The sequence below is a fragment of the Myxine glutinosa genome, chromosome 11 (genome assembly GCF_964187855.1).
Source record: "Myxine glutinosa chromosome 11, kmMyxGlut1.1, whole genome shotgun sequence".
In the NCBI taxonomy this organism is placed as follows: domain Eukaryota; kingdom Metazoa; phylum Chordata; class Myxini; order Myxiniformes; family Myxinidae; genus Myxine; species Myxine glutinosa.
In genome coordinates, this window is record NC_136271.1 from 116,082,979 (window position 1) to 116,098,208 (window position 15,230).

Consider the following 15,230-nt stretch of genomic DNA (forward strand, 5'->3'; position numbering starts at 1 on the left):
AAATATCGCTTAACCATGAATGCGGCGAAGTGTCAATACTCTCTATGCACGGTAGACCTTTTGGGGTACACCGTGACCCATGGCTCCGTCTCTCCGGATAAGGAGCGTCTGCGCCCTTTGCTCGATATGGCTCCGCCTAGCGATCGGGCTTCGCTGAAACGCGCTCTAGGGCTGTTCGCCCACTACTCAAAGTGGGTGCAAAATTTCTCCGCTAAGCTCCGCCCCCTCGTGGCCTGCGACACTTTCCCCATGGGCCCGGCCGCCCTGGCGGCCTTCGAGGGCCTTAAAGTCGACATTGCTGGCGCCGCTGTCGCAACGATTGATGAGAGTGCCTCTTTCGTTTTGGAGAGTGATGCCTCGGATCATGTGATAGCGGCGACTCTCTCCCAAGGAGGCCGCCGTGTGGCTTTCTTCTCGCGGACTCTCACCTCCGCCGAGCGGAGGCATTCGTCTGTCGAAAAGGAAGCGTACGCGATCGTCGAATCAATTCGGCGATGGCGTTCGTATCTGCTTGGGCGGAGTTTCCAAATCATCACGGACCAACAGAGTGTTGCGTTTATGTACGACACCTTACATGCTCAGCGCATTAAGAATGAGAAAATCACCTGCTGGCGTATCGAACTCGCCGACTTCTGCTACACCATCAAATACCGCCCGGGGAAGGATAACCTGGTCGCTGACGCCTTATCGAGGCCGGCCACTTGCGCGGGGGTCGTATCTTTGGAGGGGCTGCGCACTTTGCACAGCACTATGTGTCATCCCGGGGTAACGCGCTTCGCGCATTTTGTGCGCGCGGGCAATCTGCCGTACTCGATGGAGGACATCCGCCGCATCTGCCGTGATTGCGCGATCTGTGCGGAACTCAAACCGCGTTTTTATAGCCCCCCTCTGGGGACACTCGTTAGGGCTACTAGACCGTGGGAGCGCTTGGCGATGGACTTCAAAGGGCCGCTGCCAATGTCGAGCAACTCTCGCTATCTGCTCACTATCGTCGATGAATATTCCCGATTCCCCTTTGCTTACACGTGCGGGGATATGTCGGCTGCCACGGTTATTCGGTGCCTGCAGAATTTGTTTTCTATGTTCGGGTATCCGGCCTACGTGCATACCGATCGGGGTGTGGTGTTCCTGTCCCAGGAAGTGAGGGGCTACTTGCTCCAACATAATGTCGCTTCGAGCTACACCACCCCGTACCGGCCCCAAGCAAATGGACAGATCGAACGCTTTAATGGGATTATATGGCGGGCCGTCATGCTAAGCCTTCGGACCCTCGGCCGAGGCCTCGATAAATGGGCGTGGTCGCTGCCTGCCGCTCTAAACTCGATCCGGGCTCTCCTATGTACTGCCACCAACCAGACTCCTCACGAACGACTGTTCCACCACCCTAGAAGCTCCGGCAGTATCCAGTCTTTACCCAGCTGGCTCGCTGAACCGGGGCCCGCCTATCTCAAACAAGCGGTTCGCACTAGCAAGTACGACCCCCTTGTTGACAAGGTGCAGGTCCTCCAGGCTAATCCCGAGCATGCCCGCGTGTTAACAGCGGATGGCCGCGAGTCTACTGTCTCCGTACGCCATCTCGCCCCTTGTGGGGACGACGACAGGGATAACGACGAACCCGTCTACAAGTCTATGGACTCTATCGAAGCTTCCCCTATGGAACTACCACTGTTACTCCCGTCGTCCCCCGCCCCCGTGCCCGAAGGCGCAGGGGCGCCCCCTCCGACTCCAACCTCCGGCGGCTATTCCGACGCGGGGGACTCCGGGCTAGGGGACGCCGTGCCCGGTAGTTTCCGAACACGAACTGGCAGGGAGGTTCGCCGCCCCGACCGCTACGGGTGGACCGACTGACGTGGATTGACGTAACCCTTTGGTTTATTGCTGATGCTTGCTTGCAAACTGCCGAGCGGTAGTATAGTTTTAACGACGGGGAGAATGTAGTGAAATTATACCAAGGTGAACCCAGGGGTGCTCGCTACGGAAGGGGCCGTCTATAAGACCCGGGACAACCGGGGCGTGCGGACACTTCGGCGGGACTCACTGTGACATTATCCAGTAGTTTGAATGGTATGTACGCCCCCAAATGCTGCGCTGACGATGCGCTGCGCTAACCATTGTTATATTGAAACTTCCATTGCTGTTCTTGAAATGCTCTGATTTAATGCCTATTGCTGCATGTATTGTTACAGGATGTATTGCCGATCTAAATGATATTAAAGCCTACCCAGAGGTCAAGTCGTGTCTGAGCTTGATTTTCACGACAGATGATATTATGCAACCTTGACCTTTGACCTTTTGATATAAAGAAATAACTAACTTCTAGCTTTTGATTGGTGAAACAATTCTGTGACCCAACATACAAATTCTTTAAAATTTCAGGTCAATCGATTGAAAATTGACGATTTTATGTGATGCTAACCTTTGACCTTTTGACCAAATTATTAATTTATCTTCTCCATATTGTCATAATAAAGCTTTGTTGAAAATTTAATGACAAAAGTCAAATGGTAATAAATAGAAATTTCAGGTCAATTGGATGAAAATTGATGATTTTACGTGTCGCTGACCTTTGAACTTTTGACCAAATTATTAATTTGACTTCTCCATATGATCATAATAAAGCTTTGGGGAAAATTTGATGACAATAGCTTAAATGGTCAAAAGTTAATGACACACACACACACACACACACACACACACACACACACACACACGTGATTACAAAACCCCGTCAACTGCTGTGCAGGGGACGGGCTAATAACTGATTAACAAAGATCCTTCAATGCAAGTTCTCACATGGACACACCACAGAGTGTGTATAAGGTGTATTAAAACGTTTTACAAATAAACTGACTTTTCTCAGAACTATATTTATGACACTTGTCGTGGTCCTATATACTGTACATGCATTAGCTGTGGCTGATCTCAGACAATGATGTCACTGCATTATGTCCATTGCAGGTTGGTGGAGGAGGGTAAGACAATCAACCTGCAGGTACCTGTTGTAGCTGTGAGGCCTGGCCCAGCTGTTCTGCTTGCAAGCCTTGACTGCTCTCAGCTTCCTCACGTCTACGGGGAAGCCAATCTCACGGCACTTACACCTCAATGAATCAAGTCGTGCAGATCGATGACCCTATGATGCTTACCTCTCAAAAATTAATGCACTTGATCTCTTGTATCATGAAAGGAGTCCGCAAAAATACACATGCAAGAGGGATTGTAAATAGATTTTGAAAATTTTGAGATAAAAAAATTGGAAGAATTATTTCAGCCTTTGTTGCACTCCAAAACAACAATAGTTTCAAACAGACATAAATATGTAGTTACACATGTGCTCAACAACAACAACATGCATTTTAAGGCCATTTTCCCTGCTAGAGCGGGGGTTAGCCTTGCGGTCCCCATGACAATCTTCTCCATTTTGCCCTATTTTCTGCATCTCTCCTTGTTAACCCCCTTGCCCGCATTTCTTCTTCCACCATCTTTAGCCAAGTCTTTCTCGGTCTTCCCCGTCCTCTACTTCCTTCTACATCAATTTCCATCACTCTTCTCAACCAGTCACTTTCATCCTTCCTCAACACATGACCAAACCATCTCAGCCTGTTCCTCTTCACAGCATCAATCACAGGCAATATTACCATCATCTTTCGCAATTCATCATTTGTCTTCCTCTCTCTCAACGATACTCCGCACATCCATCGAACCATTCGCATTTCCACCCTTTCCAGCCTTCGTTGCTGCTCTACGTTCATTACCCATGTCTCGCTCCCATAAATCATAACACTTCTCACACATGCAGCATACACCTTTCCCTTCAGCTTCAGCGACACTCTCCTCCTCATCAGCACGCCACTCAGTTCCCGAAACTTCTTCCATGCACATCTCACTCGAGCAACCGTTGCCGAGTCTGATCCACCTTCTCCATTCAGCATGTCTCCGAGGTAGCAAAATGTTTTCACACCTTCCAGCTTCACGCCGTCTCCAAGATCCAACTCAACATTTCCTCCATCTGCAGCTCCCTCTGTGCACACCTTACATTTGAATGTAGCTGCCACACTGGTAATGTGCTGGTACACATGTGCTCAAATGACCATATACCCAAAGGAAGGGTGGAGATTAGAGGAGGCAAAGATGGAGGAAGGAAAAGAAGGCCAGGAGGAGGCAAGACCAAGAGACGAATACTGTATATAGTAAAACGTTGTGGTGGGTAAAAAAAAAAAATCTTACATTTTGCATATGTAACTGTAGATGACCCCAAATCCCAAAGAGTGCACAATAGGTTAACATGAGAACAAAGTTTTGTTTAGTATCTATCTATAATTCCAGTAATCTCTGTGTGTTTGTTTGTACGTTTGTACGTTTGTTTGTTTGTCTGTGACCGCTGTTTCTCGACAACCACGGGTCCGATATACTTTAAACTTGCCAGGTATATTGCTGGGGACCCGAGGATGTGCCTTTTCAAGGTTTGAAATTAATCGGACAAGTACTTACCGAGCTATGGCGATTTAGCCGTTCGCCGTTCGCTTTGGCGTTGCGAATGGACCAAACCATTGCATGTAAATAGAGGGGGGGGGTTCTGTGGTCGTTGCGAATGGACCAAACCATTCATGTAAATAGAGGGGGGGGGGGTTCTGTGGTCGTTACTGCCACGTGGTTTCAAAGTTTTTTTTTGTTGTTGTTGTTTGCACGCATGTTTTTTTGCACCCACGTACGGGCACGCCCTAGGATGTTTACACACACACACCCCTACACAAATTTTTTTTTTTTTTTTTTTTTGTCAAGGAACGGGCACCCACGTACGGGCACGTCCTAGCTTATATATAGTACGGGCATGCCCTAGTTTGCTTAATGCTACTACATAAGTGACCCCTTTGGCTTTCATTATAAGTTTAAATCAAAAAATCGTTTTGGAAAAGGAAAACTACTTTGAATGGTGCTGGGATTCTGGATTTCAAGATAAGCTTTGTGGTTCGTTATGCTATAATTGAGAGGCTTTAAATTGAACGCAAAACATTTTCATATGCAAGAAAATGATCTACAATAAACTTTTGCTGTTTACATGTTGTCAATGTTTTTTAACGGCAGTACATCATTCTGCAGCTTGAACACATTGCTGACGCATTTGGTTTTCTGGTTTGTGACTTCCAAATGTTAATTATTTTTTTTTGCAAATCAAAAATCCAAAAAATTTATAAAATTAGAAAGCATCCAAAAATGCAAAGCCCGTCCGCGTCTGTTTGGATTCAGACGTCTTCTTCTTCTTCTTCTTCTCAAAATAATGAAAACAGTTTTAAAAAAACTAGAACGGCACTCAGTAGAGAGCATACCTCCGCCTGGTTGGCCATATCACTCAATGGTGAAGAATCACTTAAAAATTGTACTTGATGGATCCGAATCTGGATCTTCACCAAAATTGAATCGATTCTTCCTTGTCACACATAACCGTTCCACCAAGTTTCGTCCAAATCCGTCCACAACTTTTTGAGATATCCTGCTATGCATCATTTTTGGCCGGATCTCCCAATGGTGAAAAATCACTTGAGAAATTAAATAATTCTCATATCCGAATCCATATACAGATCGTCATCAAAATCGACTCTATTTGTCCTTGTCAGACACCCAACTGGTCCACCAAGTTTCGTCCAAATCCGTCCACAACTTTTTGAGATATTCTGATACGTATCGTTTTTGGCCCCATCTCCCAATGGTGAAGAATCACTTGAGAAATTAAATAATTCTCATATCCGAATCCATATACAGATCGTCATCAAAATCTAATCTATTTGTCCATGTCACACACCCAACCGGTCCACCAAGTTTCGTCCAAATCCGTCCACAACTTTTTGAGATATCCTGCTACGTAACGTTTTTGGCCCCATCTCCCAATGGTGAAGAATCACTTGAAAAAATAAATAATTCGCATATCCGAATCCATATTAAGATCTTCATCAAAATCGAATCTATTTGTCCTTGTCACACATCCAACCAGTCCACAACTTTATGAGATATCCTGCTATGTATCGTTTTTGGCCCCATCTCCCAATGGTGAACAATCACTTGAAAAATTAAATAATTATCATATCCGAATCCATAATCAGATCATCAAAATCGAATCACTTAGTCCATGTCACACACCCAACTGGTCCACCAAGTTTCGTCCAAATACGTCCACAACTTTTTGAGATATCCTGCTACGTATCGTTTTTGGCCCTATCTCCCAATGGTGAAGAATCATTTAAGAATAAAATTAATTCTCATATCCGAATCCATATTCAGATCATCAAAATCGAATCTATTTGTCCTTGTCAGATACCCAACCGGTCCACCAAGTTTCGTCCAAATCTATCCACAACTTTTTGAGATATCCTGCTACGTATCGTTTTTGGCCCTATCTCCCAATGGTGAAGAAACACTTAAATAATTAAATAATTCGCATATCCGAATCCATATTCAGATCTTCATCAAAATCGAATCTATTTGTCCATGTCAGACACCCAACCTGTCCACCAAGTTTCGTCCAAATCTATCCACAACTTTTTGAGATATCCTGCTACGTATCGTTTTTGGCCCTATCTCCCAATGGTGAAGAATCGCTTTCAAAATTCTACTAGCCGGATCCGAATCCGGATCTTCACCAAAGACTAACCATTTCGCGTCCTCGTCACATACGCTACATACGCCAAATTTCGTCCGAATCCGTCCACAACCTTTTTGAGGTGATTTGTTCACACACGGACAGACAGACAAACGGACAGACAGGGCTGGAAACATAACCTCCATCCACCTTTGGTGGCGAAGGTAAAAATACAAATCGAAAATTGGTGATTTTATGCAGCCTTGACCTTTGAGCTTTAAATCTAAAAAAAATTCAGCTTCTAGCTTTTCATTGGTGAACCAATTATGTGACCCAATATGCAAATTCTTACAATTTCAGGTCAATTGGATGAAAATGGATGATTTTTTAAACAACTTTGACCAACAAAAACCAAAGGAATAAGTTTGTAGCATTGGATTGGTGAACCAATTCTGTGACCCAAAAAGTGAAATTTAATGTTTCATGGTTTAGCATTCGCCGATTTTTTTCCCAAGTCCTTCAAAAACCAACAGTTCATGCCTGACGTTCGACTAAAGGTGTCACAGGAACCAAATGTGGAATTTATTGGTTTATGGTTTTGATTTAGTAGTACTGGCCGTTTCCGCATTCTGTTTGAATTTGGCCTCCCAGGACGGGAACGTGTGTTACTTCATTTAAAAAAAGATTGTGAATTTTACCCGTCATTATAAAAACATATTTTTTATTAATACTGTTTGTACAGATATTTTTTTCTTGCTTCACTAGTATAATCTTTTTGTTTTTTGTTTTTTGTTTTGTACTGCTGTTCACTATGGCAAAGATGAAGATATGTGGATGCAGCGTTACGGGCGGTGTGTTTGTTAGACATCTATTTTACTGGCCGGTCTTCAAAATACAGTATTCCTGTTCATTTTTTTTTTTTTTTAACTAATGTACGAGCGAATTACTGAGATACATATCTTCTTGGAGGAGTTCTTAAATAAACATGAAATAAAGAAAGACGATTCAAAATAATCTGAGATATTTAACGTACGTACAGTGTGAAAAAGAGTTGACCAATCACTTCGCGGCTTCAGTTGCGGAAAATTATTGTGTTTGTACTTAAAGGAGTATGTTAATGAAGTAGTTAATGCCAAAGTATAACTCAAAATATTTCGGTGTTACAATCGGTGCGTTGTCGGCTGTCACGTTCACATTTGGATCAGTAAATGTTTAAAGTGCGTCCATTCATTCTTCTCTCGTCACGTTTGGAATGAAACTCGTGTGTTGACATACTTCGAATACAAGTTCAGTTGACCTGATATGTCTGATATACGGTGCTGATTGAAACTTTTCACGACATATCACCCTGTTAAACGCAGGGCGACGAATCTGCACATTCGTTTCCGCGCCTCATTATGGCGACGAACGTTCCCGTTCCATTGACGAACAAAGATCAGCGATATGACCGTCAGCTCCGGTAAGAAGCCAAGTAAATATGACAGACTGTGCATTCACCTGTTTCTCATGAAAAGTTTGAAAACCGATCTCTAAATAATCTCATGATTACGTGTTCCTGAGGAGAACGTGACGTACCTTCGTAAACCCAAACAACAATCGACGTTAATTAATCTTAATCTAATGTTATTAATCAATCATTAAAACGGCACATTGTCCTTTTACGTAACGCAAGCTTCCTTGAACCCTGTTATCTTTCATAAGGGTACACCTTTGGGATGCTACCTGGCCTGCATTGGTGACGTAGAGCTATTCACCTTTCTGTGTCTGTCTGTCTGTCCACTGTTCCAAAAGACGAGCAGGTCCATAAGGTTATTTCACAGGTGCCACCGTTGTTGAGTCTTGTATTGAGTGAGCATCCATACCATCTCATCACTGACCTTTGAAATCGTTTCATCATTCCTCTTCTTCTTCTTCTTCTTCTGTTCTCTTTATGTTTATAAGGGATGAGGTCCAATGGTACCAAGCTCCTGCCTTGACCATGATATTCCTCCACTCCCCTCTGTCTTCAGCCAACTATCTCCATCCTCCAACCACCCCACCTATCCCTCTTTCCACAATCCTCCCATCTCAACTGTGGTCTACCTCTTCTCCTCCTACCTTGTTCCCTCAACCTTTTTGTTCCATTCTCTCTTCCCCCATCCGCACCGAGTGTCCAGCCCATCTCACCCGGCATTTCAGCAATCGCGCCGTTAAGCTCATCTGCACACCATTCGTCCCCCTCGGTTCATCCTTTCTCCTTCTACCCACCCTCCTCTCTCCCGCAATCCTCGCCAAGTTGTTCTAACAAACCTGCAACCTCTGTTGTCTCTCTGTGCCACAGTCTCCACATTCCTCATTGGAAAAACAACGATGGGGACTGCAAGTCGAAATATTAAAAGCATCAAATATATTTTCAAAACAAAGAAAAATTATGTGTATTATTTGGTTGTTTTTACCTCCACCACCAAAGGTGGATGGAGATGATGTTTTCACCCCTGTCTGTTTGTGAACAAAATATCTCAAAAAGTTGTAGACTGATTCGGACGACATTTGGCAGAGATGTAGCGTATGTGACCAGGACGAAATGTTTAGATTTTGGTGAAGATCCGGATTCAGATCCTGCTACTACAAGTTTTAAGTGATTCTTCACCATGGTAATTCCCTGTGTGTCGCAAGAGGTGACTAACAGGGTTGGCCGCAGGAAGGGCATCCGGCCATAAACATTGCTTCAAAAAGGGGACCATTGTGCCTGAAAAAGGCCAACCCCTGCTCTGCAGGGAAAATGGCCTCTAAAGGTGGTTCTTCTTCTTCTTCTTCTTCTTCTTCACCATTGGGAGATTGGGCCAAAAACGATACATAGCAGGATATCTCAAAAAGTTATGGACGGATTTGGATGAAACTTGGTGGACCGGTTGGGTGTCTGACAAGGACGATTCAATTAGATTTTGGTGAAGATCTCAATATGGATTCGGATATGAGAGTTATTAATTTTTTTAAGTGAGTCTTCACCATTGGGAGATCAGGCCAAAAACGATACATACATAGCAGAATATCTCCAAAAGTTATGGATGGATTTGTACGAAACTTGTTGGATAGGTTGTGTGTGTGACAAGGAAGAATCGATTAAATTTTGGTGAAGATCCGGATCGGGATCGGGATCCAGCTATTATAATTTTTTTAAAGTGATTCTTCACAGTTGAGTGATATGGCCAACCAGGCGGAGGTATGCTCTCTACTGAGTGCTGTTCTCGTTTAAACTCTGTGGTGATCCTACTATATTAAACTAGAGAGTTCATATAACACAATATCCACACAGTTTTACTTCAATTTTAATTGAACTAGGGCATGCCCGTACTATATATATGCCCGTACTATATATCTAAAATTATATCCCCCCCCTCTATTTACATGAAATGGTTTGGTTCATTCGCAACGCCAAAGCGAACGGCGAACGGCTTGCGAGTACAGTGACAACCCCCCCCCCTCTATTTACATGAATGGTTTGGTCCATTCGCAACGACCACAGAACCCCCCCCTCTATTTACATGCAATGGTTTGGTCCAAAGCGAACGGCTTCCGGAGTTTGGTAAAGCAATCGCCATCGCGTGCACAAACGCGTGGTTGCCCGTTCCTTGCCAAAAAAAAAAAAAAACGCTACCCGTACGCTCTACCCCGCCCGTACGCCCGTAAACAAAAAATACAACGCTCTTCGCTTCCGCCCTTCGCTCTGACTGAATTGGGAGAAATAATGCGCATAAGAAATCGAATTACGTACCGTAATGGCGGTCAGCTCGTAACGCGCTCAGCTCCGCTCGTCTCACATCGGCCACGCCTACGCAACAAAGCGTTCTGTGATTGGCTGCCGGAAAGCGTGCTGCCGGACAGTCTTCACTGTCCGGAAGTTCGCAAATCGCAGTTAGGATGAATCGTTTTAATTTAATCGCAGTTTGAATTCGTTTTAAAACATAGTTTAACGGCAACATAGTTTTCCAACGTGAAATAAATGAATACGCTGTCAAATGTGCCGTCCGAGGCAGAGTCTGATCGCCACGTTCGGCACACGTGATAGCTCGCTGCTCTCTGATTGGTTGAAGCGTTTTTTGGACATATCTCGGTAAGTAATTGTCCGATTAATATGAAACCTTGAAAAGGCACATCCTCGGGTCCCCAGCAATATACCTGGCAAGTTTCAAGTATATCGGACCCGTGGTTGTCGAGAAACAGCGGTCACAGACACACAGACACACAGACACACAGACACACAGACAGACACACAGAGATTGCTGGAATTATAGATAGATGAAATAGCGATTGTAACAATCGTTAAAAACCCCTGGAAGTCTCGCGTTATTGAAAACCTGTGTGGCAGTCGAACAAAATTTAAAATTGTTCCAAACTGGAAACTTTGTTTTAAGGACGCCATAAAGGACACAAAGAACAGGCACGGAAAACTAATGTAACGTGTCAAATAAGGTGGTGTAAAAGAAGCTGCATCAACGGTGGTAAACTTCTTTATTTTTTTTTTCTACAACCTTTAAAATATTTATTTTATTTCAATTTAATGATATATTTAAACAATGTAGAACACAAATCGCCTTCATGACACTTTGAAAACCCTTCTGTTTAGTAGAACTTGTCCAAAATATTTGACAATTTACATCTCGACCAATCAAATTTATCCCTTGCAGACAAATTTATCCTATCCAATTCATCCATGTCGTTTTTCTCTCTCTCTCAAGACTGCGTTGGGTAAGCTGTTCGATGAACTCTAGTTTTATCTGGTTGTGCTTCAGTGATTGGACACACCGATATTATATTTGTTTTTGTTACCCCATCAAGATTTCTTTTTTAACTTCTGAGCTACATGTACAGTCTCCTGCAGAAATTAAACACCTATTAATAGTGTCAGAGATTTTAAAGATTTAACTTGAGAATGCACCACGGCAATGATGGGTGAAATGGCCTATTTCGTTGTTTGAGGTCATCCAGAATGGTGCGGCATATTACTTACACTCGGTGTAGTCCCGGGCTGACTGTGGATGTTTTGTGTATTAATTTTCATTCTGCAACCCGGAATATAAAATAAATGCAATTGGTTTGATTCCCTATAAAGAATTACCCTTCAATCGGAAGGGCAGAGGCATAAGCAAAATTTTAACATAAATTTGATTAAGAATTAAGATTTAAGATTAATTTTTTAAGATTTAAGATTAATTTAATTAAGATTAATTTCTTCCATATTGTAAATGAATGAATGAATGAATGATCATTTTAAGGCCATTTTCCCTGCTAGAGCGGGGGTTAGCCTTGCGGGCCCCATGACGATCATGGTTCCCTGTTTGAGGCAATGTTTTTATGGCCGGATGCCCTTCCTTCTTCCATATTGTAAACATGATGAAAACAACTAACAAAAAATACAAAATGATTGATAATTTAGGCGACTTTGGCCTTTTGACCTCAAAAGCAATAGGCTTCAGTGACTCAATTTGCAAGCCCTGCTCAAATTTCAAGTCAATCAGATGGAATTTATAGATGTTGTGGCCTTGACATTTGACCTTTGACCATCTTGACAGAGCACAGGTTACACTCAGTGCATTTGGTAATATTGGGTCACTGACATTTATTGATATGACTGTTATATTGCTATTTTATGCAAACCTGACCTTTGACCTTTTAATCTAAAAAAAAACCAATCGGCTTCGAGCTTTTGACTGAACCAATTCAGTGCCCAATTTGCAAATTCTTAAAATTTCAGGTCAATTGGATAAAAATGGATGATTTTTTTAGCAACTTTGACCTAAAAAACAAAACAATAAGTTTGTAGCATTTGATTGTGTATCAGCGATATGACCTTGTGAATTCAATCATTCTTGTAGCCGAATCCATATTCAGATCTTCACGAAAATCGAAATGATTCATCCTTGTCACACACACAATCTGTCAAACAAGTTTCGTCCAAATCCATCCATAACGTTTTGAGATATCCACCTATATGTTGATTTTAGCCCTATATCCCAATGGTGAAAAATCGCTTAAAAATTAAATAATTATCATATCCGAATCCAAATTCAGATCTTCACCCAAATCAAATCAAATCGTCCTTGTCAGACACCAAACCGGTCCACCAAGTTTCTTCCAAATCCATCAACATTTTTGAGATATCCTACTATGTATAGTTTTTTTTTTTAATAATAATTTTAATTAAATAATTTTTTCAATAAAATTAAATAACTCTCATATCCGAATCCATATTCAGATCTTCACCAAAATCAAATCAAATCGTCCTTGTCAGACACCCAACCGGTCCACCAAGTTTCTTCCAAATCCGTCCACAAATTTTTGAGATAACCTACTATGTATAGTTTTTGGCCCTATCTCCCAATGGCGAAGAATCACTTGAAAAATTCTAGTAGCCGGATCCGGATCTTTACCAAAATCTAATAATTTGGTCCTTGTCACATATGCTACATCTCTGCCAAATTTCGCCCGAATCCGTCCGCAAATATTTGAGATATCTTGTTCCCAAACAAACAAACGGACAGACAAACAGACAGGGGTGAAAACATAACCTCTATCCACCTTTGGTGGCGGAGGTAAAAAAAAACGATTAACTGGAGAGCATCCAAAAATGCAAAGCCCATCCGCATCCGCTTTGTACTCAAACTAAACTTGATAACAACAGCTAAAAAAGTAAAATTTCTTCATCAGTGTTCTTCATATTCTCAAAATAAAGGTTTGTTGAAAATTTGATAAAAAGATGACAAATGGTAACCGAGAAAGAACGTCAAAATGCAAGCAGACAAAATAAATAAATAAGGAAGCGATTTAAAGAACAACAAAAGAAACATAAACCCGGCCATCTTGTGCTGCGTACTGGCGGATGGGCTAATTAGAACTATTTGTACCCACTGTGACTTTTCCTTTTGACTTTTTGATGCAATTGTTAATTAATCCTCTCCATATTCCCATGATAAAGATCTGTTGAAAATTTTATGACAAAAGCTCAAATGGTGAAAAAACGTATGTCCTGGACATACACACACATACACACACACACACACACACACACACACACACACACACACACACACACACACACACACACACACAAACACACACTAACACACACACTAACACACACACAGTAACACACACACACAGTAACACACACACACACACACACACAGTAACACACACACACACACACACACACACACACACACATAGTAACATGCACACACACACACACACATAGTAACACACACACACACACACACACACACACACACATAGTAACACACACACACACACACACACACATAGTAGCACATACACACACACACACACACACACACACACACACACACACACACACACACACACACACTTTAATACAATTTTAAGAATTGCTGCAAATGATGTTAATTTCACATCCCATACAACAACAACAACAACAACAACAGGTATTTTAAGGCGATTTTCCCTGCTAGAGCGGGAGTTAGCCTTGCGGGCCCAGTGACAATCTTCTCCATTTTGCCCTATTTTCTGCATCTCCCCTTGTTAACCCCCTTGCCCGCATTTCTTCTTCCACCACATTTAGCCAAGTCTATCTTGGTCTTCCCCATTCTCTACTTCCTTCTACATTCATTTCCATCACTCTTCTCAACCAGTCACTTTCATCCTTCCTCACCACATGATCAAACCATCTCAACCTGTTCCTCTTCACAGCATCAATCACAGGCTCTATTCCCATCATCTTTCGCAATTCATCATTTGTCTTCCTCTCTCTCAACGATACTCCGCACATCCACCGAACCATTCGCATTTCCACCCTTTCCAGCCTTCGTTGCTGCTCTACATTCATTACCCATGTCTCGCTCCCATAAATCATAACACTTCTCACACATGCAGCATACACCTTTCCCTTCAGCTTCAACGACACTCCCCTCCTCGTCAGCACGCCACACAGTTCCCCAAACTTCTTCCATGCACATCTCACTCTCACAACCATTGCAGAGTCTGATCCACCTTCTCCATTCAGCATGTCTCCTAGGTAACAAAATCTTTTCACACCTTCCAGCTTCACGCCGTCTCCAAGATCCAACTCAACATTTCCTCCATCTGCAGCTCCCTCTGTGCACACCTAACACTTGAATGTAGCTGTCACACTGGTTAATGACCTTCTCAAACCACTACATTTTTGATGAACCCACTCAGCGCACATTGTACATTGAATGGAGATCACTCCGACACCCTTCCTGCATACAGCACATGGCCACTTCCCAGTTATTTCCACCTCACCACATGCTTTACCACTTGCCATCACCTTCGTCTTTCTGATATTCACCTTCAGACCTTTCTCCTCCATACATTCCTTCCACTTGTTCATCTTCTCCTTCAGTCCATCCATACCCTCCGCAATCAACACCAGATAATCTGCATACAACAACTCCCATGGTAAACCGTCCTTTATGTTCCGAGTCAGCACCTCCATCACAGCTACAAATAGTAGTGGACTTAGTACCGACCCCTGATGCACTCCCACCTTCACCTCAAACTCACCACTGTTCCCGTTCTTCATCCTTACAGCTGTGCATGCTCTCTCGTACATTGCCATCACTATTCTGATCAATCATTCCTCCACTCTTAACTTCCTCCACGCCCAGGCCACTACTTCGTG

General features: G+C 42.9%; 1 protein-coding gene across 5 annotated transcripts in view; it reads left to right on the forward strand.

Moving 5' to 3' along the window:
• The first annotated feature begins 7,590 nt into the window (after positions 1-7,590).
• NAE1 (NEDD8 activating enzyme E1 subunit 1) overlaps positions 7,591-15,230 on the forward strand; it is a 64,710-nt gene continuing 57,070 nt past the window's right edge. For 2 of the 5 annotated variants that reach the window (XM_068131200.2, XM_068131204.2), the window contains exons 1-2: positions 7,594-7,788; positions 7,933-8,030. In XM_068131200.2, coding sequence (XP_067987301.2) covers positions 7,780-7,788; positions 7,933-8,030 — 107 coding nt within the window. In that variant the 5' untranslated portion in view covers positions 7,594-7,779. Of the gene's footprint in view, positions 7,789-7,932; positions 8,031-15,230 lie in introns of all 5 variants that reach the window. The other 3 variants (XM_068131201.2, XM_078787035.1, XM_068131203.2) reach the window with 3 other exon arrangements.